Here is a 27266-nt window from a genome sequence, read left to right on the forward strand (position 1 = left end):
TGACGGATTAAGAATGATATCTGAGCCGATGGAGGTACATATATCTTACGTGGAAAGCAATATGAAGTTGTCAATTCCAAAATTAGTTTACATATATAGTGCATTTTGATTAGAATCCCAACGAGGTTGGGGCTGATTAAATCATCTTTAAGTCATATAAAATAACTGAAAATAGTGGGGAAACTTGTAAACGAGATTGAGGCTTAGCTTGCCTTTCCAGATAATACACAGTATAAAAGACAGTAATGAAACAATGTGTTATTGTTGTAGGAAAAACAGATTAGTGCAACAGAATAGAGTCTGGAAATTGATTCCCTACAATACCTGCCGAAAAGGTGGTATTTCAATTCAGTAAGGAAAAGATTTAGCTAGTAAATGGTATAGAGTCCTAAATCTAAACAATAAAACAGACACGATAGGGCTTCCCTGGTGGCGCAGTGGTTGAGAGTCCGCCTGCCGATGCAGCGGACGTGGGTTCGTGTCCCGGTCCGGGAAGATCCCACATGCCGCGGAGCAGATAGGCCCGTGAACTATGGCAGCTGAGCCTGCGTGTCCGGAGCCTGTGCTCCGCAGCGGGAGAGGCCACAACAGTGAGAGGCCCGCGTACCGAAAAAAAAAAAAAAAAACAACAGGATACAGCTTAGGAGATTATCAGGGTCATCTAGGGGTAGAGACTTTATGAAGACAGGAAACTCAAAATATAAAGAAAAAATATACTTGATTACCAAAGGAACCTATGATAGAAGTCAACAGACAATAATACATTAGGAAAATATACTTGCCATACATATGATAAAGAGCTAATATCTATAATATGCAAAGAAGTCTTGAAAACTAATTAGAAAAAAGACAAAAACAAGAGAAAATGAGCAAACACTGAATAGGCGAGTCTCAGAAGAGCAAATCCAAACAGCCAAAAAAACATGAAAGGTACTAACAGCCCAAGCAGGGGAGTGCAAATTAAGGTGATAATAAGAAATCTTTAAATAACAATCAAATAGAAAAAAAAAAGGTGCTAACACCTACTATGAATTCTTTTTTGGAAAGCATTCTGTTACCTGTTAAAATTGTACCCCTTGCAGGAAAAATTTAAAAAATCTTTCAATGTAGCAGTCCAAGTCCTGGGAATCTGCCCCAAAGCAAGGCATGTGATTATATAATGTAATGAGTTCAAAGTCTTCTACTGCATTTACTGCAGCCTTGTTTGTAATGGCAAAAACCTGGAAACGAAGTAAATTACCATCAATATGTGAATGGCTGAATAAACTAGATCACCCATAACTGGGATTAGTAGGCAGCCTTGGAAAGCAGTTAATCCACCAGGTTGGTGAACATATTAATGTAACAGGAGGGTGATGCATCCTGACTCCACGGGTCAGGGTGAAGCTTCTGGGCTCAGGACTCTTCCAGACCTTGCCACCCAACGCATGTCTTCATCTAGCTGTTCATTTAAAAGTAGCCTCTAAAATAAATTGGTAATCATAATTATTGCACTTTCCTGAGTTCTGTGTGTCATTCTAGCAAATCATTGAACCTGAAGGGGGCTGTGGGAACCCCCGAATTTGTAGCCAAGTTGGACAGAGATGTGGGTAGCCTGGTGACCCGGGACTTGTGATTGAACTCCTTAACTTGTGGGGTCTTCCCCAACTCAGGTAATTCATGTCAGAAGTGAATTGCAGGGGACTTCCCTGGTGGTCCAGTGGTTAAGAATCCGCCTTCCACTGCAGGGGACCTGGGTTCGATCCCTGGTCAGGGAACTAAGATCTCCACGTGCAGCAGGACAACTAAGCCCACGCACTGCAACTACTGAGCCCCCAGCCAAAACTAAGACCTGACGCAGCCAAAAATAAATTAAAAAATTTTTTTTAAAGAATTGAATTGTAGGACGGTTGGTATCAGAGAATTGGTGTCAGAACATAAAGAGCAAGAAGTTTCAGGATTTCCCTGGTGGTCCAGTGGTTAAGACTCTGCCCTTCCACTGCTGGGGACAATGGTTTGATCCCTGGTTGGGGAAGTAAGATCCTGCATGCCGCAGAGTGCAGCCAAAAAAAAAAAAAAAAAAAAGGTTTTGACCCCTACTTACTAATCCCTGGCATTTTCTATCTTTTAACTCTAATCTGATAGTTGAGAAACCCCAGGCCCCTGGCAAGATCAGGAGGTAGCATCATGCAGCTAGCTGAGCCTAGAGGGAGCAAATCCATGGCTGTTCACCACAACCAACCCCCCTCCACCCTGCATCCAGCCTTTGGAGAGCCCTGTAGATGATTCCATTGCCCGAATTAGGAATAATAATATCTACGATGGAGTGAGCACACATGATGCACCAAGTACTTTTCATAACTTTTTTCCTCTGGAAAACCATGTTTATTTACAACTCCCAGTTAAAAGTAATTTGAACAAGGTGGGGGGATGGGTATTGGAATTTGTGAGTTAGCTACAGATTAGAAATAATAGCAAAGTAGTTATGTACAAATCACATATCTGGTAAAGGACTTTTATCCAGGGTCCCAAAACTCAACAATAATAAACAACTCCTGGGCTTCCCTGGTGGCACAGTGGTTAAGAATCCGCCTGCCAATGCAGGGGACACAGGTTCAAGCCCTGGTCTGGGAAGATCCCACATGCCGCAGAGCAACTAAGCCTGTGTAGCAACAACTACTGAACCTGTGCGCTAGAGCCCCCGAGCCACAACTACTGAGCCCGGGTGCCATACCTACTGAAACCCGCACACCTGGAGCCTGTGCTCTGCAACAAGAGAAGCCACCGCAATGAAAAGCCCACACACGCTGCAACTAGAGAAAGCCTGCACGCAGCAACGAAGACCCAACACAGCCAAAAATAAATAAATAAAATAATTTTTTAAAAAAGAAAAGAAACAACTTGTGTGGTGATGGAAGTGTCAACTAGTTGTAATCATTTCACAGTATATATGTGAATCAAATCATCACACTGTATACCTTAAACTTACATGTTTTATGTCAATTATATCTCAATAAAGCTGAAAAAAAACCTATTTTTTAAAAGCAAAAGATGTTTTTTTAAATTTATTTTTGGCTATATTGGATCTTTGTTGTTGCGCGGCTTTCTGTAGTTGCGTCGGGGCGGGGCGGGGGGGCTGCGGTCCGCAGGCTTCTCAATGCAGTAACTTCTCTTGTTGCGGAGCATGGGCTCTAGGCACACGGGCTTCAATAGTTGTGGCACGCAGGCTCAGTAGTTGTGGCTCGCGGGCTCTAGAGCACAGGCTCAGTAGTTGTGGCACACGGGCTTAGTTGCTCCGCAGCATGTGGGATCTTCCCGGACCAGGGCTTGAACCTGTGTCCCCTGTGTTGGCAGGCGGATTTTAACCACTGTGCCATCAGGGAAGTCCCAAAGCAAAAGATTTGAATCCACACTTTACCAAAGAACTCACTTTATTGTGCTTTGCTTTACTGCACTTCGCAGATTGTGTTTACAGATTGAAGGTTTGTGGCAACAGTGTCAAGCCCGTCTGTTGGTGCCATTTTCCCAACAACATTCGCTCCCTTTGTGTGTATCTGTCACATTTTGGCAGTTCTCACAATATTTCAAACGCTCAACCAGGAAAAAGATACAACTCACTGAAGGATCAGATGATGGTTAGCAATTTTATTTAACAATAAGGTATTTTTTAATTAAGGTATGTATATTTATTAAAGACATAATGCTATCACACACTTAATAGACTATGGTATAGTGTAAACATAACTTTCATATGCACTGGAAAACCAAAAAATTCACGGGATTCCCTTTATTGTGGTGGCCTGGAACAGAACCTGCAGTATGTCTGAGGTGTACCTGTAGATGGTAAATAAGCACAGGAAAAGATGCTCAACATCATTAGTCATGAAGGAAATACAAATTAAAACCACTATGAGATACCACTACATATGTGTTTGAGTGGCTAAAATTAAACAAGACTGACAATACCAAGTGTTAGCAAGGACTTGGAGGAGCTAGAACTCAACTACCCTGCTGGTGGGAATGCAAAATGGTACAACCACTTTGGAACACAGCTTGGTAGTTTCTTAAAAAGTGAGAGCTTCCCTGGTGGTGCAGTGGTTGAGAGTCTGCCTGCCGATGCAGGGGAAACGGGTTCGTGCCCTGGTCCCGGAGGATCCCACATGCCGCGGAGCGGCTGGGCCCGTGAGCCATGGCCGCTGAGCCTGTATCTCCGGAGCCTGTACTCTGCAACGGGAGAGGCCCGTGTACCGCAAAAAAAAAAAATAGATATATAAAAAATTTTTTAAAAAGTGAAATAAGGTTTAAAATAATAATTTTTTTAAATTAGAATTAAACAAAAGAGAAAAAAATGAAACAACACCTACCATATGACCCAGCCCTTCCACTAGAAAGCATTTACTCAAGAGGAATGAAAGTATATATCCACACAAAGACACGTACATGAATGTTCATAGCAACTTTATTTGTAATAAATAGTCCAAAACAGGAAACAGCCAAACGTGTATCAACAGGCAACTAGCTAAACAAACGGTGGTACATCCATATGATGGAATACTACTTGGCAATAAAAGGAATGACCATTAATACATGCAACAACATGGATGAATCTCAAAATAATGATGCTTAGTGAAAGATGCCAAATAAGGAGTACGTACAATATGATTCTATTTATATAAATTCTGAAAAATTCAAATTCATCTATAGTGACAGAAAACGGATCAGTGGTTACTTCGGGATGGGGAGGCAAGGAGGAACAGGAGGCCCTGATTACAAAGAGGAAGAAGCTTTGCAGGTGATGGAAATGTTTCTCTCGATTGCAATAATGGTTTCACTGGTGTGTATGTGTGAAAGTCATCAAATAGTACATTTTTAATAGATGCAGTTCATTGTGTGCCAATTATACCTCAGTAAAGCTGTTTTAAAAGAAGCAACAGAAGAAGGCAGCTAGAGGGACCTGCCCATAGCTTGTCACTGGAACATTTTCATTATCTCCACTTGATTTTATCATCTGGGAAAGGATTATGTTGCCTGTTTGATTTTGTTTTTTAAGCCATTACAGAGTTTTTTTAAGTGGTTACTTTAAAATATCTAAACTTACGTTTTCTTTTTTTTTTTGGCTGTGCGGCGTGGCATGGGGGATCTTAGTTCCCAGATCAGGGAGCGAACCAGTGCCCCCTGCAGTGGAAGCACAGAGTCCTAGCCACTGAGCCACCAGGGAATTCCCTCACATAGTATTTGATACATACAAAAGGGTGTGTGGAACCTTATGTGCATTAGGAACTGAGCTATAAATCGAATACTCATGAACCCACCACACAGCCTGAGAAGCAAGATATTACCAACACCTTTGCAAATTCCTGGGATCCTTCCTTACCCCATTCCCACTCCCCTCACAGGGGCCATCATGTGAATTTTGTGCTGTTTCTTCCCCTGATCTCCTAAGTGTTTTATCACACGTGCTTAAATCACCAAACAATAGATGGTTTAGTTTTGCTTATTTTTGCTATCATACTGTGTGTCACTTTATGCAATTTGCTGTTTTCACTCAGCATTACATCTCTATGATTCATCTGTGTCATTGCATTATGTGTACTACAATACTTCCAATCCTCCCTATACCCTGCAGATAGACTTAGGACATGGTCTACCTGGGGAAAACACAGCTCAGCAAACTCATCCAGTCCGGGGGCCCAACTCTAGGGCCTCCTCTTCACAATATCACGCTCATTCCTTCACTCAGAAAGCATGACTGAGGGCCTTCTGTGCACCAGGCAGTGACCAGGCACTGGACATACCACTGTGAGCACGGCCGCTGCCCTGCTGTCTTGAACCACACATTCTGGTTGTCACCTCTCACCTTGACCCTCACTTGACTCGGCTATGGGCCAGCTACCCGAACATCCTGGGGTGCCCTAGCCTCTTCTGCTGACCCACGGGATGGCTTACAGAGGCTGATCTGACCCATCGCAGAGGCTTCTGCCCAGGGAGGGCAGTGTGACAGTAGTTGTCACAAGGACAAAGACAGCCAGCTCTGACCCAGCAAGGCCACTTCCGGGAATTAATCCTACGGGACACTTGAATACCTACACAGTGGCAATGGCATAAGAGTATTTATTGCTGCATCATTTGTAATAGCAAACTAGTAGAAACAACTGAAATTTCCATCAATAGGGATCTAACGACAGTTAATTCACATTAGTTATGGGAAACCCATACAGTGGAATACCAGCTATAAAAGAACAAAGTGGGAGGCACGGATCATGGAAAGCTTTTAAGGACAGATTTTTTTTTTTTTTTGGCCACTCACTCAGCTTGCGGGATCTTAGTATCCCGAGTAGGGATCGAACCCGGGCCCTCGGCAGTGAAAGCACGGAGTCCTAACCCCTGGACCGCCGGGGAATTCCCTCCAGGACAGATCTTAAAGGGCAAGATTAGAACAGTGTGTGGAATATATTACCGTGTATGTAAGAAACGGAAGACTAAAGCATACCATTACTTCTTAAATATGCATAAGTACTTCCAGAAGGTTTATAAGTAACTGGGACCTGAATAGGAGACTTCTCATTGTATTTACTTTGTATTTTTTTAAAAATTGTGTACCTATGGCCAAGGGCTACCTATTAAAAAACATACAGATAAAATAACAATTTTGGTCTTTCAGTGCATATTCCCTGGCCTCTTGGCCTTTCTTTGGCTGGTGGCCAGACTCTGCTGGCAGCAAATATTTTATCAGGGGCCCCTGCTTTTCCCAGGCACCCCTGCTTTGGCACATTACATTCTGACACCCCCCAACCCTCCTTTAGAGTGTTGGGGCAACCTGCCACAAGGTGGCACTGTCTGCTGCCTGCTGCTCTGTGGGCTGAAAGTCCTCTCCAGGTACCTGGGGTCAAGGGTCAGGGGTCTCTGTCCACGGAGCAGCCTGGTCAGTGCTTGGGGCCACAGGGGGCTCCCTGGTCTGGGGGTGTGGAGCCCGCTAAGAGGGAAATGTAGGAGAATGACGATGCAAAGCACAAGGCCAGCAACAGGTGGACAAATGTGCCCTCGAGATGCAGGCTCCAGCAAGGGCAGCTCCCCTCACCGGGGGCGGGTCCACATCTTGGTAGGGGCCCCTCTGGGAGCCCAGGGATGGGCACTGAAGAGACCCTCTGGGAATTCTTGCTAAATGGACACAGGCTGATCTTCCCAGAGTCTAGCTTGGTGAGCACACCCATGTTCAGTAATCCTGGCCTGACAGAGCAACTGATATCCAGGCAGCAGGTGGGAGGCTGGGAGGCAGCCCCAGGCCTGGGTGGGGGATACAGGTCAGGGCAGGCTGTCTCCAAAGGCTGCAGCCTCCCTGGCGCTGGGTGGAGCAGCCCTTGGCGGGCCTCTCCTGGGCCCTTCCATAGGCTACCTGGTGAGATCTCATATGGGACAGGGGTGCTCGGACGAGTCCCTTGTTTAGTGCCTCCCCTGGCCCCATCTGCATGACTCCTTGGCCACAAAAGAGACCTCACACTGCAAGGCTGAGGGCTCATCCTGAGCAAGGGAGCCCAGGAAGACACAGAGACCCTGAGATGCCACGGAGGGCCATGGCCTCCCCCTCACCTCTGCCTGGCTCCCCATGAGAGCCACCAGAACACTGGTGGCCTCCCTTCCATGTTATATCCACAGCACCTGGTGCCACAGAAAGAAAGAAAGGTGTCCTGGAGGGAGAGGTAGAGGGAGATGAGGCAGGTGGGCTCAGCTCCCCCCAAACCAGAGGGACCAGTGGAATAAAATCAAACCAGCTTTAATACCAATATAGTCTCTCTTTTAAATACCATGTTCCCCAGGACAGAGCACAGGGGCAGGCTCTTGGCAGGAAGAGTGGAAAGGAAATGTGGAACCGAATGGAATGGATAGCCCCGGGCCTGCCCCCAACCAGCCCAGGGCCCCTGCCAGGGGGCACTGGGGACTGGCTGCCCGCCGGGGAGGGGGAGGTGACAGCAGCTTCCTCTGGTCCAGTTATTGCAGAGGTGTGGGGTAGGCACCCTTACCCTCCCCAGCCCCCAAACTCTTCTCAGGATTTCTGCCCTTCAGACCAGCAGAGCCGAGGCCTGGGCTCCTCTGATCTGGGAGGGGCCCCTCTGCCTAAAAGAACTGCTGCTAAGGCCTGGAGTGGGCGGGGGATGCCCCCGGCCAGGCCGGCCCACTGGCTCAGTAACTGCTCTGATGGCCTGTGAGAATGTAGAGGTTGCTGTGAGCCCCCGGCTTGTCGGTGGGAATGCTCTCAAGGATGATGTCTCTGGAGGGGAGAGAACTGGAGGTGAGCAAGGTGGGAAGACACTTGGGCACCTCCACCTGGCCTGGAGAGCGTTTGAAGGGGAGGCCGGGGCACTGTGTCCTACCTGTGGGCCCCAAGCACTCGGAAGATCCTTGTCTCGTCTGTGATCTCCTGGGTCACCTGGGAAGAAAAGGGGGACTGAGGCTGCCCCAGAGGTCCTCTCCTAAAAGGTGGGGACACCTGGGTGGGGAGCCACCAGGGTCCTGAGTGTCACTCACCTCATTAGTGTCCAGGCTGCGGCCTTGCATCCCATGGCTCCAGAAGGCCAGCACACTGTCCTGCAGACACACTAGGAGCGGCCAGGCGGCCATCAGCCCTGCACCTGCCCTGGGGACACTGGCTCCCCCAGCTACACCCTGGGCCCAGGTCTGGACCACAGAGGACCTCACGGACTGGGCCGCAGGTGACCAACATGGCTCTCAAGAGGGGCTGGGGGACCTGCCTCCTTGTCCTGCTGCCAGCCCCAGGCCCCGGGGCCACATCATGTGCTCCAGGCCAGGGATACTCCCACCCCCACCTCTGTCTGCTCACTTACCCACAGTCTCAATGGGGAAGTCAAAGGTCAGCACAGGCGCCAGTGTCACCGTGGGCTCGCCCAGCAGGTTGACGATCCTCACGCAGCCTATACAGGGGGCGGGCTGGTGGGCGGGGCGGGGCGGGGTGGCCCCCTTCTGGGGAGACAGACCCACCTGGCCTCCCTCACCACCCCCTTCTAGCCCCCAGCCCTGATACCAGGAACACTCACGGTCAAAGCAGACTAGGACTGTGTCCCTGTCCACCTGGATCACCTGCTGGGCTGAGCCCGGAAGCCCCTCTGCAGGCAGAGAAGGGAGACACAGCCTGGCTGAGCCACCAGCCCCGCTCTGGCCCCAAGAGGAAGAGCTGGGGGTGTGCATCAGCCGGCTTTCCCCACAGTGCATTGCGCAATAGCTGGGTGGGGTCACGATGCCCAGTCTCACTGCACAGCAGGGGAACTGATGCTTGGCAGCAAAGTGACCCATCACAAGCGGCAGGGCTGAGGCCCAGGGAGGCTTTGGGGGGCAGAGGCTCTGGAGCCAGGAGAGCCAGGCTTCATGACCCAGTCACTGTGTGACCTCGAATCTCTGGGCCTCAGTTTCTTCATCTGTAACCCAGGCACGACGATGCCTACCTTGCAGGGCCATTGTGGGGATCAAGAGTAAAATCCCATGAGACTCCTGGCTGGGGGTCTGGGCTACTGCAAGGACTTGGTCCAGGGCACCTTCCCCCTTCTTTACCCACTGCCACTCACTCTGCTCCCCTGAGCTGTCCCAACACCCAGTGTCCTTCCTTGCTCAGAATGGAGGCCTCTGGCACCTGCCTTCCCCAGCTTGGCTCTGTCCCTGCAGCCCCTGCAGGGTTGGTCAGGTTTTCTTAGCTGCTGAGCTGAAGAGAAGCTTGGAGCTTCGGGTCCCCAAGGTCTCCGTGGAGCCATAAGCTGTGAGGAACTTCCCCCTCTCCCTTCCCTCCCCCTCCCTCCCCCTTCCCTCCCCCTCCCTCCCCCTCCCCTCCCCCTCTCCCCCCCCCTCTCTCTCTATATATATCACACGCACATGCACACACTCACACACAGCAGCCTGGGCCTCCAGCTCACCGGGTGGGAGGAGGATGTCCGGCGTCAGGCCAGCCTCCAGCGGCAGGACATGGAACAGGACGCGGCAGCCAGGCCCCTCGGGGCCCTCAGCCCCCACGCACACCTGCGGTAGCTCCTTCCCATCCAGCACCAGCGGCTCCAGCATCCTTGCTGGGCTGGGCAAGGGGCTGGAGAAGTTCTGGGGGCAGCAGGGGCGCTCAGGTCTACATTTCTCCTCCCAGAAACCCTGCCACCCGCCCGGGGGTCCCCCCACGGGCACTGCACCTTTAGCAGCAGGAATTTCTGCAGCGGCTCATACCACTGCAGCAGAAGCAGACTGGTGGGCAGCGCGGCCAGCAGGAAGGTGCTGCCTGTGTGCGGATTCCGCACTGCGAGAGAGGGGGTGGTGGGGCCGGGGCTGTGCCCACCCGCGCCCCCCCGGCCCCGCCCACCACACCCAGCTCTTACCCACGCGACACTGCAGGCAGCCTTTGGTGTCAGGAATCTTGGTGGACAGGGCAAAGCGCCTGTGGGGTGGCAACCAGGGCAGGCGTCACGGGTGCCACCCTGGGCAAGGCCCCCTGCAGAGCCCTAAGGGGACGGTACTAACACCTTCCCCGCCTCACAGGTGGCAGAGGCTCAGAGAGGTCAAGCCCCTGGCCCGAGTATCCGAGAAGCCACGAAACTGAATCGCGCAGGATGTGACGCAGTGCTTGTGGCTCCAGCACCCGCTATACAGCCTGGAGCGTGTACATCCAGTCCAGGGGTTTGGATCACAGAGTTACCTCTCACCGTGCGACTTGGGGCAAGGCACTGAACCTCTCCGGGCCTCAACTGCTTCACCTGCTTCACCTGCAGCTTCACCAGCAGTACCCTCAGGACTTGACCTCTCCGGGCCTCAACTGCTTCACCTGCAGCCTGGGGATAACCGTGGTACCCCCCTCACAGGGTCGCAGTGAGGCCTAAATGAGTTAACTCAGGGGAGAAGCGTGCAGCAGAGCCTGCCACATCAGGTGCCCTCACAAAAGGCTAACTTTTCTCATCCCGTTATTATTACTTTCCCACCTATTTTCAGTCATCGAAAATACTTGTTAGGCAAAGGCAGGGTATAAATAAAGAAATAACTGAAAAAAACGAGGGTGTGGGAGGACGGCAAGCTAATGCGGCCTCCAGCTCCTCCGGCGGCCAGAGCACTCAGGGCCGGTCCCCACCTGACACACTGCAAGTCACAGATGAGCAAGCCGGGCCGAGAACATGACGACTCCCCAGAAAACGGCAAACGCCCTGCCCTCTCCTGCTTCAGGGCAGGCTATTCCAGGGGGGGACCAGTGGGTGCCGAGGGAGAAGCGGGGTCCCTCCTTTGGTTACTGGCTGTCCCCCAAACCCTCAGGGGACCTTCCAAACCTGCTTCTTCCCTTGGGGAACAGGGCTACACGTCAGCAGCCCTGCCACCTCCTCCCACTGACCCAGCCCTGTCTGCACCCTCTGCTGGGATGTGGGCCCCGCCAAGGAAGCCAGCACCTCTGTCTCCGCCTCTGTCCTCACTCTCCTCTCTCCCCTTGTTCCTTCCACTCTCTTTCCCAGCTGGCCTTCAGATGGGACAGAGGCGGACATTTTTTGTTTTTTTTTCCCAACAATTCGAGATCTCTGCTGTGATACTGTGATTTCCCAAACACACACCCAAAGCTGCCTGTGACTTGGGCCTGTAATGGGCCTGTTTCCTGCAGGTCCTGGGCCAAAGCAGAGGTTGGCTTCGGACTGAGGTCAGGAAGCCCCAAGGCCACGGGGCTCCCGATGTGCTCCTCAGGCGAGCCCGCTGAATCATGGCCCTGGGCCCCTCATCTCCCCTCGGCCCGGCCTCCCATGCCCTCCTCACCGGCTTCCACCACCCACCGGGTCATGACGATGTCTAAGCCCACAGCCCGCCTCCCCGCTCAGAACTCAGCGCCATCCCCCACCCCCCAGCCCCCGCCAAGGGCCGAGGCCCCACTTGCACATTTCAAACTCCATGTGACAACACTGAATTCTGCTCCACCCACAGCTGATGACAGCTCCATCCTTCCCATTGCCTAGGCCAAAAGCTTGGAGTCATCCTTGACTCCCCTTTCTCTTCCATCCACCAACTGTCCGGAAATCCTGTTGGTTCAGTTTTCAAAATAAAACTAGACTCTGACCGCTTTTCTACTCCTTCACGGCCTCCCTGGCCCAAGCCGCCATCATGTCCCACCTGATGGTGCCACAGCCTCCTGATGGGTCTCCGCATCCGCCCGCGTCCCCTCCAGTCTCCTCCCAGCTCAGCAGCCAGAGTGACCCGTGAAAACCTCAGTCATGCCGCTCCTCTGCAGCGGCCCTCAGGCTGCTCTGAGTCAGGGGCAAAGCCCTCATGTGACTACAGAGCCCTCGGAGGCCAGCTCCCTCTCACTCCGTCCATCTGGACTCACTGGCCTCCTTGCTGTTCCTCATACAGGCAGGACGGCTCCAGCCCCCCAGATACCCTCAGGACTTGCTCCATCAACCCCTCCGAGTCTTTGCTCAAAAAGCACCTTCTCAGCGAGGTCTTTCCTGACCACCCTGCCCTTCTCCACGGGGCACTTTCCCCTCTGTGTCACCACTGCATAGACTCCTTCTCATGTCCGCTGTTGTCTGTCTCAACAGGAGGGTCTTGGGAATATAAGGGTCTCCAGTTCCCAAGTGTATCTCACGCCCAGGACACTGCCTGGCGCATACCGGGTGCTGAATGGCTGAATGAGGGACTCTACTGCTCTGTAAACGCACCACAGTCTGCTCTCTGGGGTCTCCCGGTCCCTCCCTTTCCCTCCAGCTCACTCTGATTAGTCCCCAAATCCTGTCAATCCCACTTCCTAAATATTGCTCGAGTCCATCTAGTTCTCACTGCCCTACACTGCCTTGGGTCACTACACCGGCCTCCCTTCCAGGCCCTCTCGCCAGCCTCCCCCTCCATTCCTCCTTCCCACTGTCACCAGAGAGGCCAGCAGATGTTCCTGTTTCCATCTGCCCAGACAAGCCCCTCTCTCCTTCCCCCAGCTCCAAGAGAGGGCACGGGACGCAGGCCTGGGCCCTGGCTCCTCATGCCCTTCCACAGTGACTAGCCCAGGGGTAGGCATGAACCTAAGCTAGGCCAGTGAGAACTGGCCCTGGACTTTTGTGGGAATTACTTGGAAACAGAGGTTCCAGTTCCATTGGGTTGTTAGCTAGTGGAACGCTGGCCTGGACCTGCAGGCAGCCATCACTGGACAAGAAAGCCTGCGTGAGAATGAAGGTGACAAGAGGAAAACAGAGCCAGGAGATGCAGGAAGATGCCTGAGGATGCCATTTAAGCCTGGATCCAGCTGGACATGCAGCTGAGCCTACTCCTACACGAGCCGTTGTGCTTAAGCCGGTGAGTTGAATCACCTGCAACGGGAAAAATCCTGATTGACGTACAGAGGGATCCTTCTAAGATGCTCCGGGTCCGCTACCAGTCAGACAAAGCCCAGATCCTGGGCCTGGAGTCAACGGCAGGCCTCTGCCACCTGTGCAGCTTCCTCTTGGGCTGCTCCCCGTCCTCGCTCGGGCCAAACACCTTTTAACTCCCCCGATCGCCTAGGAGAATTCACACTTGTTCCTCCCACTGCTAGAAGGCTGTTCCCTAACTCATCTGCCTGGAAGACCCCCAACGCTCTGTCAACGCCGCGAGCTCGCCTGGCCTCTCTGAGGCCTCCCCACCCCTTCCAGCTCTCCCCCTGGCGCACCTCAGTCCCAGGAGCTGACTGTCAAGAACTCATTTGATTTGTCATCCCTAAGCCCAGCCTAAGACCTGCCGCATAGTAGGTACTCAGGAAACATTTGCCCCACAGCCTACCCACCGCAGCTCCCAGAGCTTGCCAGGTACATTCACATGCCCTGTCTCCTTCCCTCCCGACAGGTCTGGGTGCAGGGGCAGGGGAGGCTACCAACTATATTGACCTATGAGGAAACCGGGCCTCAGAGAGGCCAAGTGACGTGTCTAAGATCCCAACAGTCTCAGTACCAGGAAAGGCTGCATTCCAGCCCTGGCTCTGTCCCTGTGCCTCTCCCTCCTCCCTCATCCCCGCAGGGCCAGGCTCCCCAGGGTCCCTGACCTGGGGATGATGCGCTGAGTGAGGCGATTGGTGGGGATGGAGAGGGGGACCTGTTGCTGTAGCCGCCGCTGCTCAAACAAGCCTGGGAGGTCGTGGGCCCAGATGTGCGTGGATTTCCCTGCGGGGGGATGGGACAGAGGGGAGAGGGGCTCAGAGAGTGTTGGTGGGTGGGGCGCTGGCCCTGCCCCCGCCTGCCCCAACTGTACCTGAGAGTGACAGCAGCACGTTGTTCACGCAGTAAAGCCAGGCGCAGCGGTGTGAAATCAGCTGGAGGCCACAGAGCCATAGATGGACAGCGGTCAGCACCCCAGACGCCCAAGGCCCTCGGCCCTCCCCCGCCAGCCGGGCCTCACCTTCTCCAGTGTATCCTCATGCAGTTCATGCAGGTTGAGGGTGTAGATGCCTTCCTCGGCCCCCACCACCAGGAACTGGTCTGCAGGTTTGGGTATGGAGTCAGAGGTCAGCCACGTCCCCTGGCCCAAGCTGGGGATTCCCAGGCTCCTGCTTCCTCCCTGCCCCTGGCCTACCCCGGGTGACAGGGTGAATCCAGGTGACAGCAGCGTGGATCCGCAGGGGGCAGCCATTGAAGACCTTGGAGAAGCAGGCACCCATCTGGAGAGGAGGCAAGAGGCTGATGAGGAAGCACCAGGTGGGGGGACGGGGCGGGGGAGCCACAGGTGGTGAGGCAGAAGGCGGTGGGGAGGCGGAGCCATGCGCAAACGCTTACGTGCACCTTGGGGGTCGGGGGGAGCCCACGGCAGGATGACCTCTGGGAGGGAAGAAAGGAGTCAGGGCCACACCCCCAGCCTCCCATCTCCCCGACCCCCCCCTACAACACCGCCTCACCTCATGATCTTCCCGGTGCTTCACGGTGGCCCAGGCAGTGGAGAGCAGCGGGGGGCTGTCAGGGCATGGGAGAGGTGCAGGTGCGGTTCCTGCAGGCACAGACCTGCCGTGAATTCCGGTCCTGGACCGCCCCCTGCCTCCAGGGGCCTGCCTCCTCGTCCCCGGAGCCTGGGGCTCACCTGGGAGGCTGGATTGAAGGTCCTCAGCCGGAGGCTCAGTGGGGGATGGCTCCAAGAACGGGGCCCTCTTGATGGTTCCTATGGTATCATCTGGGGAGTCCAGCTCCTGGCAGGAGGGTCAGCAGACCCAGCCCAGCTGTTAGCAGGTGACCCTGTAACCTACCCCCACCCCAACTGCACCCGCTATCGCACTGCCCCCCATCCCCATCCCCCGCTCCCCTCCTCTCCGTACCTTGAGTTCCAAGGCTGGCCGGATGGTCAGGCTCCTGTCGGGGACAAATCAGAGGGAGATGAGGTGTGAGATGTGACTGGGTCCTGAGCCCAGCTGCCCCCCACCTCCTCCGGGCCCTGGCCCCTCACCTTTCCTCCAGGGCCTCCTGGACTGACTGCAGCAGGCTCCTGGGTAGAGAGGGGAAGGGATCAGAGGTCAGCCTTTCCTCCTGCCCCTCCCCCCCCCCACAGCTCCCCCACCCCCCTCACTCACGAGCTCAGCTCCTCCTTTCCCAGCAGCGTCCACTCCTCTTCCCACTGTGGGGAAACCGAGTCAGAAAGACCGGGAGGGAGGCAGAGAGACAGACAGGCAACGTAAGAGAGTGCTGGAGAGATTGTGGGAGAGAGAGACGGCAGACAGACAGACAGATGGAAAGTGAGATTGGTAACAAGCAGGAGAACTGTGAGAAAGACAACGAGAGGCCAAGAAAGTGTGAAAAAGGGCCAAACAGACAAACAAGGAGAGAGAAGGAGACAGAGAGACAGTGAGAGAAAAGGGCAGGGAGGGACTGAGATCGTGTGGGTGAGAAAGATGCTGATAAGTAGAGACAGCGAGAGAGCAGAGATGGTGAGTCAGCCAACCCAGCAGTCACAGCGACTGAGGCAGAGAAGAACGTGCCGAAGGGGGCGGGGGCGTCCTCAGACGAGTGACAGGCCCACGTTTTAGAAAGGCGTGGTCACCCTGCCACCCCCAGCCGACTGTCCAAAACAACCTGCCCCAGGAGGAGCCCCCAGGCTTCCGGGTCCCTGGGCGGACAGGCCTGCTTGGACAGCTCTCCCGGGCCGAGGGCCAGGCTGCTGCTGCTTCACGGCTCCTGAGTTTGAGGTGCTCGGTCACCCGCACAGCTCCCCAGCCCAGCCCTCTGCCCCACCCTGCCACACCGCCAGCCCCTCACCGGCTCATTCAGTGGGTCTGTTTCCTTCCTTCGTGGGGCACCAAACTTCACCTGGTGAACTGGAGGGCCCAGATCCAGGGGTTAGGGGGGCCAGAGCCTCAGGACTGACCCCTTAACTCACACCAGATCCACACGCACAGCCCCCCAATCCACACAGCCCCCCACCAAATCCACACACAGCCGCCAATCCACACAGCCCCCCACCAAAGCAGACTCACACTGGATCTCCGAGGGGGTCCTCTCGGCTGGGCCATGCTGCCCCCGGGAGTGAATGGTGTCGGGAAACATGTCGTAAGTCTACGAGAGAGCACAGACAGCGGGCACGTGTCCACGCTCACCTCACACCAGGTATTCCTCGAGCTGCTTAACACACACTGACGTGTCTGTTTTCACGAAAACGCCCTGAGATTATCGCGAGATTAAATGGCACCCTCGTTTCACAGATGAGAAAACCAGCACAGAGAGGCCAGTAACTCGCCAAAGATCACAGAGAAAGCAGAAGATGGCTTAACTAGGGTCACAGTCACGCTGGGCCAAGGGCAAGAACCTATCGCAGTGGGGCGACAAGGAGGCAAACCGGCTCAGGGAAGATTCCTAATGGGTGGGCTCGACCAGACTGAAGCTCCATGTGCTGGAAACACACAGGCTGAAGGGCCCTTGACTTCTGTCACCTCTGCATGCCTATGACCAGACCAGGCCAAAACCCAGTCCCCAGCGGCTCTCACTTACCTCCAGGTCACAGTCTTCTGGGGAGGGGGTTCCCAGGTGGGGGTCATTGGCCTTGTCCAACAGCTGTGTGAGGAGGGCCCGAGGCAACTGCTGGGTCGTGAAGGGGTGCTGGAGGATGGAGGGGGTGCAGGTTGGTCCCTGGCCTCCGGGTCCCTGCTTCTGAGCATCTAGCCCCCTGCCCCACCCCCCTACCTCCCACCTGCAGGAGCTTCTCTGCTGTTGGCCTCTTCTTGGGGTTCTTGGTCAAGGCAAGCTTGAGGAAGTGATGGAAATACTGGGTCCTAGTGGATACAAGAGACCCCACCCGCAGGCCCAGATTAGCCCTCAGGCAGGCCATCCTGCCACCACTCCTGAGGAGTCTGCTGGGCCTGCCCAGGAAGGAGCCAGCCTGAGACCAAGGGCAGCTGGCCTGAGCAACACTGCTATTGCGACACGGCAGCGCCTCCATCATCAACCATCTGCCCTTCTTCTTTGTCCACGCTGGTCCCCAGCCCAGAGGCAGGGCCCAGGCCTCTCCCGCGGATGGTCTGTGGAGGCCCAGAGAGGGCAGGGCCCTCGAGGTTGCACCCTGGGGGGTGGCAGAAGGCTCCTCTGCCCCCATGGGGCTGGGCTGAAAAGGGGGCCCCAGCAAGGGATGTGGGCCCTCACCAGCGAGTCTTGTCTCTCAGCTTTGGCGGCTGGAAGCTGCTCTTTGACATCAGCATCAAGGCCCTGTGGAGACCACAGGTCAGGGGTCGAGGGTCACAGGGCTCTTGGGGTCAGGCAAGGGGCAAGTATCCAGCTGACCTCATGGGGTGCAGGTGGAAGAGAGGGGGCTGCAGCTCGCCCAGCTCAATGGCGGTGATGCCCAGGGCCCAGATGTCACACAGCTCATTGTAGCCACCTTTGCGCTCCACGGCGGCCACCTCCGGGGCCATCCTAGAGGCGGGGTCACAGATGAGACGGCCGGGTGCCCCGCTGTGGCCCCCACCCCCTCAGCCAGAGGTGCAGCCTCACCAGTATGGAGTCCCAATGAAAGACCTCCTCTTCGCCACAGACGCCGTCAGCTCGCCTGACACCCCAAAGTCAGCTACAGGGAGAAAGAGCTGCTCTCACCCGACCTCTGGCTGCCACTCCCCACCCCCTTTCAGGGCTCAGGCTCAGGATGCACCTGGCAGGCTCAGAAAACAGGCAGCCCAGGTTCAGCCACAACTGCCACGGGTACAAGGCAAAGCCAGGTGCCCTCCTGGGAGGGGTCAACCACCTTCTCTCCACGACCAAGTGCCCGGTCCCATGTTAGACTCCATACGGACCCAACCACATCCAACTTCTAGCAGGAAGGGAGAACTGCTCCACTTTCTAAATGGGGAAACTGAGGCTCAAGTGGTAAAATGACTTGCTCAAGGCCAAGCTGCACTTGAAAGTAGGCTCTAAGACTCCAGGAGCTCCCATAGAACCCTCACCCTGATTGTGTCCCCAGGGTACTGACCCAGCTTGACATCTCCCTGGAGGGTGAGGAGAAGGTTGGCTCCCTGTGGGAATGGAGGAGAGAGAATCCCGTCTGGTGCCCCCGAGAGCCTCCTCCTCCCTCCCACGATGCCCTTGGCCAGACCCCTACCTTGATGTCTCTGTGGATCTTCCCCTGAGAATGCAAGTGGTGCAGCCCCTGGGGACGAAGAGGAGCCCCTGAGAGCAGCTACCCAGTATATCCCACCTCTCCTGAACCCCCTCTCAGGACTGGGGCCCCCCACCCAAGCTGCTTCCTCCTCCCCTCTCCCCAAACAGGAAATGACTGAGCCAAAAGGGAAATGGGCTGCTTCCGGCAACACGGCTGGGGCCCCTTCCCCGCAGGACCCACAGCCCCTCAGGCACCTTTGCCTGAGCACTCCACCCACCCCACCCCCCAACACACACACTGGCCAGCTGGGCTCCCTGCCCTGCTCCAGGGGACTGGGGGTGTGAGTAGCCCTATGGGCCCAGCTACCTTCAGTGCCTCTCGGCAGACATAGGCAATCTGCCGTTCCTCCAGGGGCCCGGTGGCTGAAATGGGAGGGGTAAGGGCTGGCAGGGGGGTCTGGGGGGATATGCTGACCCTCCCAGGATCCACCCTGTGTGGGGTAAGCAGCAGGCATTGCTGGTGAAAGGGGAGTTGGCCACATCCCCTCCCGACATAGGCTGGGATATACAGCCCAGAAAAGGACAGCATTTCTCTCAAGGTCACACAGCTAGTGAGAAGTGGAAAGGGGCCCAAATCCAGGGCCCCAGCTCTCCCCTCCGGCCCTGCGTTGCAGTGGGGATGGGAAGAAGGCTGTGACCCTCTGTGGCCTGGAGTCCTGGCCCTCACCGTGGTAAATCTCCTGCAGGGACCCCCCTCCGCAGAACTCCATGCAGATCCACAAGCGGTCATTCCTGGGGTGACACAGAGCTGGGGTGGGCACATGGTAGGGCCATATGGGGGCTGCCTGGGGGTAAGCAAGGGGATAAAGCAGCCTCACCTGAGGTAGCTGCCAATATAGGCCACCACATTGGGGTGGCGGCACTCACGCAGGATGGTGATTTCCTGCTGAAGGGAGCTGATGTCGTCCCCTGGGAAACACAGGGCATCATGAAGGGGGCCGCCTTAACTCAATGCCCCCATCTGCAGAATGGGCACAGAGTGCCTCCTCTCTCCAGGGCAGACAGGTGCCAGCGGACAGTACCTCCCGGGGCCTGCCTCTCAGGGGGTCTCGGAAATGTCAACTCTCACACCGCGCCCGCTCTGCGGCCCTCTGCCCTCCCTCCAGCGCTGAGGCCCTGGCTCCGGGCCCTCACCTGGGTCTAGCTTGACTATCTTGACCGCAGCCAGTTCGGACGTGACCGTGTCGCGGGCCTGCAGGGGCGGAGGGGGTGAAGCGAGATGAGGAGGGGCGGGGCTGGGGGCCGGATCCCGCAGCAGGGCGCGGAGCGCGTACCCTCCTCTCCTCTCTCCCGTCCGTCCCGCCGCCCGGCGCACCTTGTAGACGTCGCCATAGGTCCCGGCCCCCACGCGCTGCAGCAGCTCGAAGCGGTCCCGCGGATCCTGCAGCGACACATCCTGCAGCAGCGCCATGGCCCGGCGCCGGGCGGGCGCGAGCTGCGGAGCCGGCGCGGGGCGGCGCGGGGCGGGGCGGGGTGGGACCGCCGAGGCGGGCGCCGGTGGCTCAGAGGCCGCGGGGGCGGGGCCGGGGCCCGGGGCGGGGCCAGGCCGGGGATGCCCCGCCGCCCGGCCGAGAGGAGGCGCCAGCGGGACCGGCCCTCGGCAGCTAGGGAAAGTCCCGAGCCCGGGAGGAGCTGATGGTGCCGAGGCTCTTCTGCCGGCCACCAGTTCCTCGCGCTCTACAGGTGGGGAGCCCGAAACCCGGAGGGCCGGAAGGCAGAGGAAAGAGGGGGAGCTCCACGCCCAAATTCCCAGATGAAACACGGACAAGTACTTTTTTTTTTTTTTTTTACAAAATGTATTCATCTTCCTTGGAACTGAAAAATAAATCTATGTACAAAACAGGAAGCGATCAGGCTCCCCTCACCCACTCGCAAACCCCTGCAGATTTCCTCCAGAGTCCCCCGAGACGGGATGGACCCCGGGGAGGTTCCCAGAGGGTCGGAAGAGAGGTCTGCTCTGATCTGGGGCCAGTTTGGTCAGGAAGCGGGTGGGGCTCAGGATTCGCACACGCCGGGAGCGGAGTTTCGTGTCCCGGCCTCGCGACAGAGAAGGAAGCTAGGATTTCCAAGTTCTGGAAGCGTTACTTAAGTTCTTTGCGGTAGGGGGCTTGGATTCCCAAGGAATGGAATTTTGAAGGGCGGAAATGTACTCCTAGGGGCTGAGCGGGGTCCTTGGTTCCCGGGCTGTGGGTGGGACCTGTGCTCCTAGGGTTTAGGGTGAAACAGCCCTATGGGCTGGAAGCAACCCTGAGCCAACACTGGTCAGGCCGAAGGTTAGAGCCTCGGTTCTGAGATGGAGCCTGAGCTTCCCGTAGTTGGACCTTTAAAGATGGGTGAAGGACTCAGGGTAAGGTTTCAATTGGCCGGCTGGGATTCTGGGGGATGGGCTCTATATTCCAGTGACTGGGCGGAGCCCTCGGTTCGGGCGCTGGGTGGAGTCTACTCTGGGAACCTGCAGCCTGAGTTCCGGGTAGGGGTGGGGCCTGGAGGCGGGGCCTAGGCCCCTAGGCCAGGGGCGGAGCCTGGGCTCGCTAGGGGGCTGGGGTGGAACCTAATCCTGATTGAGGGCGGGCTCCGAGTGGGCCGCTACTGAGACCCGGGTACTTCAGAGGCCCTTGCGCTGCCGCTTGAGGAATGAGAGAGTGTAGTCACTAGGTGGAGACACCTTCTGCTTCTTCATCTGCACTTGTGACTGAGCCGTGAGCTGCAGCTTGATGGCGCTCGAATTGATCTTGGTGGCCACCAGCAGCTCCTTCATGCCCTTCATCTTCTCGCTCTGAAAAGTGAGCACCGGACCCTCCGGTGGCGGCGAGGCGGCGGGCGCCAGCGCTGCAGCCGCGCTGCCGCCTTCAGGGCCGCGGGCAGTGCTCGGGACGGTGCCTGGGGGCTTCCGGGGAGGTCCTGGCACCGCACCCTGGCCCGCGCCTGGGCCCTTGTCCAGCGCCGGCTTCTTAGGCGGCGGAGGCTCCTCAGGCTTGGATTCCCGCCGCGGGCCCCGCCGCCGGCCTTCTCGGGCTTCCTCGCCCCAAGGCTCTTCTGCCTCGGCCGCCTCTGCCTCTCGGCTCACTATGCGTACCTTCTGCCGCACCTGGGCCGCATGGGTGGGGGGGGGGGGCAAGCGGAGGAAGAGGTTGCAGGCCAGTGGGTCGAACCCCAAGACCCGGCCAAGACCATCCTGTCGTGGAGCCTCGGTCTCACCCGCACCCAAAGGGGATGGACAGATCCCCTTCAGGGCTACAAAGGTTCTGACTCTGCTGTAGCTGCTGTCACCACCTGTCCTCCCCAGCCACCCTGCACAGCTGTCCCTCACCTGTCCCTCAAAACGGCCCAGAGACTGCACAAGGAAGGTGGCCCAGCCCACGTGCAGCACGGGCGTGGGACTGCCCTCTTCCCATTTGCAGATGCCGTCGTAGAATCGCAGCAGGTGGGCGAAACACTCTGGGTCCTGGAGGGCAGAACCCTGGCTCTGGGTGCCCTGGAAAAGGGGGAAAGGAGGACACAGTTCAGACCCCATTACTCACCCCTCATCAGAGGGCACAGGCCAGACCTCTCGCCTAGACAAAGAGCCCTGGCTCTGGCAGACGTGAGCATAGGTGGAGAAAATTCTTAGAACCGCCTTCCTTTTATAAAACCAGTCCTTAGCCAGGACTTGGAAGGAGGGAGGGACCATCCCTTACCTCCGTCTCACCCCCTCAGCTGAATGAGTGACCCTGACAGAGAAAGAGAGGGGCTTCCACCCCATTTACCTCAACTCCTCAAACCCAAGCCCAGGCCCTCAGCTACTGCATAAGAGAACACAGCTGTCGGCCTGAACTGGGCCACCTGTCTCGTGCCATCCCCAGTCCCATGCAGCAGTCCCACGTCCTGTGACTGGGAGCCCTGCTCAGGTGGGAAGGCGTACACAGGCTGGAGGTCCAGCCCTTCACCTGGGTCTGCTCCCCTGGCCGCTCCTCGCCGGCCTCCAACAGGCTGGCAGCCTCTTTCAGCAGGTTGGGGATGACATCATTGGCTACTTCAAAGAACTCCTTGTAGATCTCCTCGTCTTCACGGCAGTAGTTGTAGCTGTGAGAGCAGCAGGGCACTGTGGGGTCTCGGCTATGGCGGTTACCCCCAGGGACCTGGCAGGGGATGGAGCCCTGGTTTCTTTTCCGGGGTCATCCAGGGACTGAGTGAACAGTTGGGGTCCTCACTCGAAAATGGTGGTGTCTGTGTCAGCCCAGAGCAAGAGTGAGGAGGGGGATGGGGAATGCAGATTCCACTGCTGGATGACAGTGGTTAGAAATTAGGAGGAAAGGGTGGGGAAGGAAAGGCGTGAAGCTCTCATTAGGGGTCCCTACCTCTTGGGTGATGGTGGCCTTGGCTGCCTAGTGACTGGATGGAGAGGTGATAGGGCTTGGGACCCAGGCCTCCCTCCTGGACAAGGGTGGTTGGAAATTGGGTGGAAGGGGAAGAAAGGCCAGGCTGGGGCCCCGTGGGGGGATCCTCACTCCTGGATGACAGTAGCCGTGTCGGCCCAGGCCTGCAGGGCTTCACGCACGTTGCGGTTGCGACAATGGTAGCCAGCCAGGTACATGTAGGGGTAGATGTGCTCATCCCGGTAGTAGGTCTTGGCTGAGGCAATGCCCTGGGGATAGAGCAGAGGGGCCTCAGGGAGGCAGCTCCCAGCCGCCCCAGGTGGCACAAATGTCCCATTGGATCACACCCAGGAAGGGCAATAGGAAGATTCCAGAGAGTCTCATCTCCCACGTGACCTTACCCCGGGCCATCCTCTCTACCAGGTGCTCCTCCCTGGGTCTGTAGGTCTGCACTGGGCTGGTCTTCCAAGCCCAGCCCAGTGTCCCTCCTACCCCCAGCCCCACCAAGTTAACACCCCCTGCCTCAGTGCTCTCACAGTGTTTGACCTCTACTATACTCCAAGAAGGACAATGATAGGCAGTAGAAAAGGCAGGGCGGAGGGGACAAATCCAGGACCTACCACCCCCAGGCAGGGAACCCAGAACACTCCTCAGACAGCCCTGACCGCCCTGAATACGCACACGGTAAATACAAAACGAGGACTGGATGGGCGGTACCCCCAATACACACAAAGTTCTTCTCGCCTCACCTGCCCCCTCCCAGTCCCAGATAAAAGGGAACCCCAGCCATCGTTGCACCTCTCTTCTGTACCCTCCTGAGATGTCCCCACCTTGTGGTAGAGGGTGAGTGGGTCCGGCCGGCCAGGGGTAGGCTCCAGCTCCTCCAGATCTGCCAGGTTCCCCAGCGCCATAGGGTACCTGGGAAAGGCTCATGAGTCCAGGCTGCCCCCCAGCCCACCCTGAGGCCCAGCCTGGCCACTTCCCTCTACTGACCTTTCCAGATGTCCCAGGTCATAGAGCAGCCAGAGCAGCTTCTAGGGACCAAAGGAGAGAAGTGTGAGCTGGCAGGAGAGAGGGGGGTCCTCAGTCTACCACGCAGATGGGGGTCCAGCACCAGTAGGGACCTCCCACCAGGTGGGAAAAGCCAGAATTCAGAACTAGCCCCTTATTGAAGTCAAAGCGCTTTCACGTCTCAATTCTCCCCTCCCAAGAGCCCCAGGAAAGTCCAGGCCAGGAATGATTCACCCACATTACAGAAGGGCGAGCTGAAGCTCAGGAAAGGAAAGCGCCCTGGCCCAGGGTCCCACAGGCACCCCTCACCTGCTGCAGCTGCAGCAGCTCCAGGGAGTCAGTGTGCAGGTCAATGGAAGGGTTGATGGCGCACACCATAAATGCCACCTCCATCTTGCGGTCACAGCGCATGTATGATCCTTTCAGGTACAGCCAGCTCTTGGGAGAGGACAAGACCAGATGTCTCACGATGGCCTACCTGTGCCTGCTCTAGGGAATGACAGCCAGGAAGAGGGCCCTCCCCTTCCTGACATATGTAGGTGGTGATAGGAAGAGGGCAGAGCTCCTTGGGTGGCTTGGGCTAGGAGAGTATGGGGGGGGGTGCAATACCCGCTCAGCCACACCCGCGTTGACTGTCTGGCCTCTGCGGTCCTCGTTGCCCTTGCCATGCCAGGTGACCTCAGCTGTTTGTTCTCCATTGGGCCCAAACACTACCCAGGCATGGTCCTCAGACAAGGCCAGGTGGACATCCCGGAGACCCAGGGCCTGGCAGGCCCCCACCACGGCAAAGGCCACACCAGAGCTGTCCAGTTTGGTGCCTGTGGAAGGGAAAGTAATGAAAGAGGGTCCTCTGAGCTCTGGCCTGGGGGAAGGGACCAGGTAGTGATGGGCCATGCACCCTCCCACACTCACCTCCAAGCCTGTGCTCAAACCTCAGGCACTCCTGCCCGTCTTCCCTCTATCCCTTTCCTCCTACGTGTTCAGAGACTCTCCTTCCCCCTTTACGTTCCCCATCCTCAACAGGAGACCTTGGATCTTTTGTAGTTCCACCCAGCTTTTGACCCTGTCTCTTCTCTTTCTCTGCAACTGTATTATATATTTCTGCTAGAATTTCCTCGTTTTATTGTACCTATTAGGTTATAACCAGGGACGGCAAAAACAGGACACTGGCCAACACTCCTTTTACACACCCACTGGCAGACACTCCCCATTTCTCTCTGTATTCTTTTCTTGCTAAACTCAGAAGCAGCCTCAGATTCCTTCTCAATATGGCACTCCAGGACCTGACTGCCAGTCAACTGGGCTTGGACCAAAGAGGAAAGCTCTTTGCAAGCCCTGAGTCTTCAGTTTCTTCAGGTGAAGCCCTGGTCTGTTCACTTTCAAAACGTGTTCATAGACGTTTCATGGAATTGGCTCAAATGCAGCCCGATTTTGGCTCCTCACTCCCTAAATCTGCTGCTGCCCTCCATGCCTCAGGCTGGGCTGCAGGACTCCTGTAGCTGCTCAATGGCAGGGAGGGGGGTTCTGAGAGGGCAGAGGGTGGGCTAATGGATTTGGAGTCATGTGACTGGGGTCCAATCCCAGCCTTGCCATTCTGTGTGACTTGAGAAGATCACTTTCCCTCTCTGGGCTTCAGTTTCCCTAGCTGCAAAGGGGGACATAACACTTGCCCCACCTCACAAGGCTTACAGGTCTCAAAAGGGCTCTGTAAACCACACAGTGTTGTGAAGAGGTGGGCCAAGGTTCACACGTGAGACAGGATTCTCGCCCCTTGCCACCTGTCGGGCTCCAACCTGTGATGAAGCTGAAGAGGGACTGGATGTGGGCCCGATCCTTGAAGTAGGAGCGGCTGAGGCTGTTCCAGATGACATCGGAGACCTTCTTTACCAGTTCGCGGCTGGAGACGCCCCCCTCTCGCGGGTAGAGAGACAGGTCGACGGCGCCGCGGATCTGGGCGGTGAAGCGGGCATAGAGCGCGGCGATGATGGACAGGTCGGCCACGGGGAAGTAGGTGAGGCCGCCAGGAGGGTCGGGCGCAGGGCTGGGCTGAAAAGTGAGCTCGGGCACGTTGGTGGGGATGACGCGGTTGACAGCTAGGAAGTGCTCCACGAAGCCCAGTACCAAGGATAGGAGCACCAGGTCCGGCTCCTCTCGGCCCAGCTCGGCAGCGAACAGGCGCACCACGTCGTCTATGGAGCGCAGCGGGAACAGCGTCTTCTGGGCGGCCTTCAGCCCCATGGCGGCGGGCCTCGGCCTGCGGGCGAGCGTGCGGAGGGAGGGTCGGGGGGGCACGGCCCAGGAGCCCCCCTCCCAGGCTCGACTAGCTTTCTACACCCCCCCACACAGACACAATCCCTTGCTTCCCCGCCCCTTCACGCTCCGCTCATCTGCTCCGCCTCTTTCGTCGAAGAGACCCCTCAGCCGAAGCTGCGGGGCCTTCTTGTCCCCCACAACCCCAGGAGCCCCGGCCCCGATGGGGGTGCGCCCCTAGGACCCCACTGAGAACTCCCAATGGCCGCCCCGCCCCCTCTCTGCGCCCATACCCCCAGGGCCCTAGAGTCCGCGAGGAAGGCGCTCCTAGGCCAGGCCCCCCAAGTCCCAAGGAGAGTCCTGGCCTCGGTCCCCCGCGCCCACCTCCGCGCTTACATCCCACACAAGGCACAGCAGCGCCCGCCGCCTGGAGCCTGCTGGGAAATGGAGTTCCGCCCCCTCGGGCCGCACCGCCTGCCGGGAAGTGGAGTCCGGGGCCCGCCCCTGTCCTTGCCAAGTCTTGAAATGGTGGCTGGGCCGGCCAGTCCGCGATGGCTTATGGGAGTGGTAGTCCCGCTGCTCTGGGCGCGGCAGAACCCAGAGGTAGGTGAGGAGAGGAGGCAGCGCCACCTTCCTGAGGTCCTCAGGGATTGGTCATTCCATTTCACGCCTACCCAGGTAGGCAGAGGAACCGCAGTGCATTCTGGGAGTTGTAGTCCGGAGAGTGAGCAGGCATCCTCAGCACTCGCTGAGCTTCTGTACGTCATCACGTGTCGGCAAGATGTGATGAAAACGGGTACTTTTAAACGCTGCTGGAGCACTGTAAACGTGTTCAGCCACTGTAGTTGGATATTTATTGGTATCCATTAACACGTAAATGTGCCTACTCTATGTCTAGTTTTCTGTCCGTGAGAAAATCTAACACGTGTGCAAAGAGGAACATCTAAAGAACCATTGTAGTTATTTGTATACAAGAATTTGTATACAAGAAGAGTAAAGTAGCTCTATGCATCCTAAAATGGATCTTCAGGGCAAATTGTTGAGGGGAAAAAGCTACAGAGCGATATGTATGATAGGG

The 27266-nt window shown here is 56.5% G+C and overlaps 2 protein-coding genes across 5 annotated transcripts; both read right to left on the reverse strand.

Annotated features, from left to right (window-relative positions):
- Positions 1-7734: 7734 nt before the first annotated feature.
- On the reverse strand, positions 7735-20016 carry MAP4K2 (mitogen-activated protein kinase kinase kinase kinase 2). 2 transcript variants are annotated; one of them, XM_060019191.1, is made up of 32 exons: positions 19888-20016; positions 19707-19764; positions 19391-19481; positions 19240-19304; positions 18880-18935; positions 18514-18561; positions 18385-18427; positions 17913-17985; positions 17703-17834; positions 17565-17627; positions 17116-17197; positions 16917-17024; positions 16406-16484; positions 16188-16246; positions 15506-15549; positions 15382-15420; positions 15254-15287; positions 15022-15127; positions 14843-14931; positions 14730-14765; positions 14524-14608; positions 14350-14429; positions 14203-14263; positions 13997-14114; positions 10344-10402; positions 10161-10264; positions 9897-10074; positions 9030-9098; positions 8820-8906; positions 8503-8573; positions 8349-8404; positions 7735-8245 (listed from the first exon to the last, which is right to left on the reverse strand). In XM_060019191.1, the coding sequence occupies exons 1-32, from the start codon at positions 19981-19983 to the stop codon at positions 8158-8160; spliced, it is 2457 nt and encodes an 818-aa protein (XP_059875174.1). In that variant the 5' UTR covers positions 19984-20016; the 3' UTR covers positions 7735-8157. The 2 variants fall into 2 exon arrangements, with proteins under 2 accessions (XP_059875174.1, XP_059875173.1); XM_060019190.1 differs by having other exon boundaries at positions 14724-14765.
- Positions 20017-20359: 343 nt separating this feature from the next.
- Positions 20360-26647, reverse strand: MEN1 (menin 1). Of its 3 annotated transcripts, none has more exons than XM_060019194.1 (10): positions 26573-26647; positions 25732-26192; positions 24548-24756; positions 24248-24376; positions 23921-23961; positions 23758-23845; positions 23060-23196; positions 22499-22634; positions 21883-22047; positions 20360-21660 (listed from the first exon to the last, which is right to left on the reverse strand). In XM_060019194.1, exons 2-10 carry the CDS (start codon positions 26174-26176, stop codon positions 21178-21180), a joined length of 1833 nt encoding a protein of 610 aa, XP_059875177.1. In that variant the 5' UTR covers positions 26177-26192; positions 26573-26647; the 3' UTR covers positions 20360-21177. The 3 variants fall into 3 exon arrangements, with proteins under 3 accessions (XP_059875177.1, XP_059875175.1, XP_059875176.1); XM_060019192.1 differs by having other exon boundaries at positions 26585-26615; XM_060019193.1 differs by lacking the exon at positions 26573-26647 and adding an exon at positions 26482-26559.
- Positions 26648-27266: the final 619 nt, after the last annotated feature.

Source organism: Delphinus delphis, chromosome 8, assembly GCF_949987515.2.
Source record: "Delphinus delphis chromosome 8, mDelDel1.2, whole genome shotgun sequence".
Classification (NCBI taxonomy): Eukaryota; Metazoa; Chordata; class Mammalia; order Artiodactyla; family Delphinidae; genus Delphinus; species Delphinus delphis.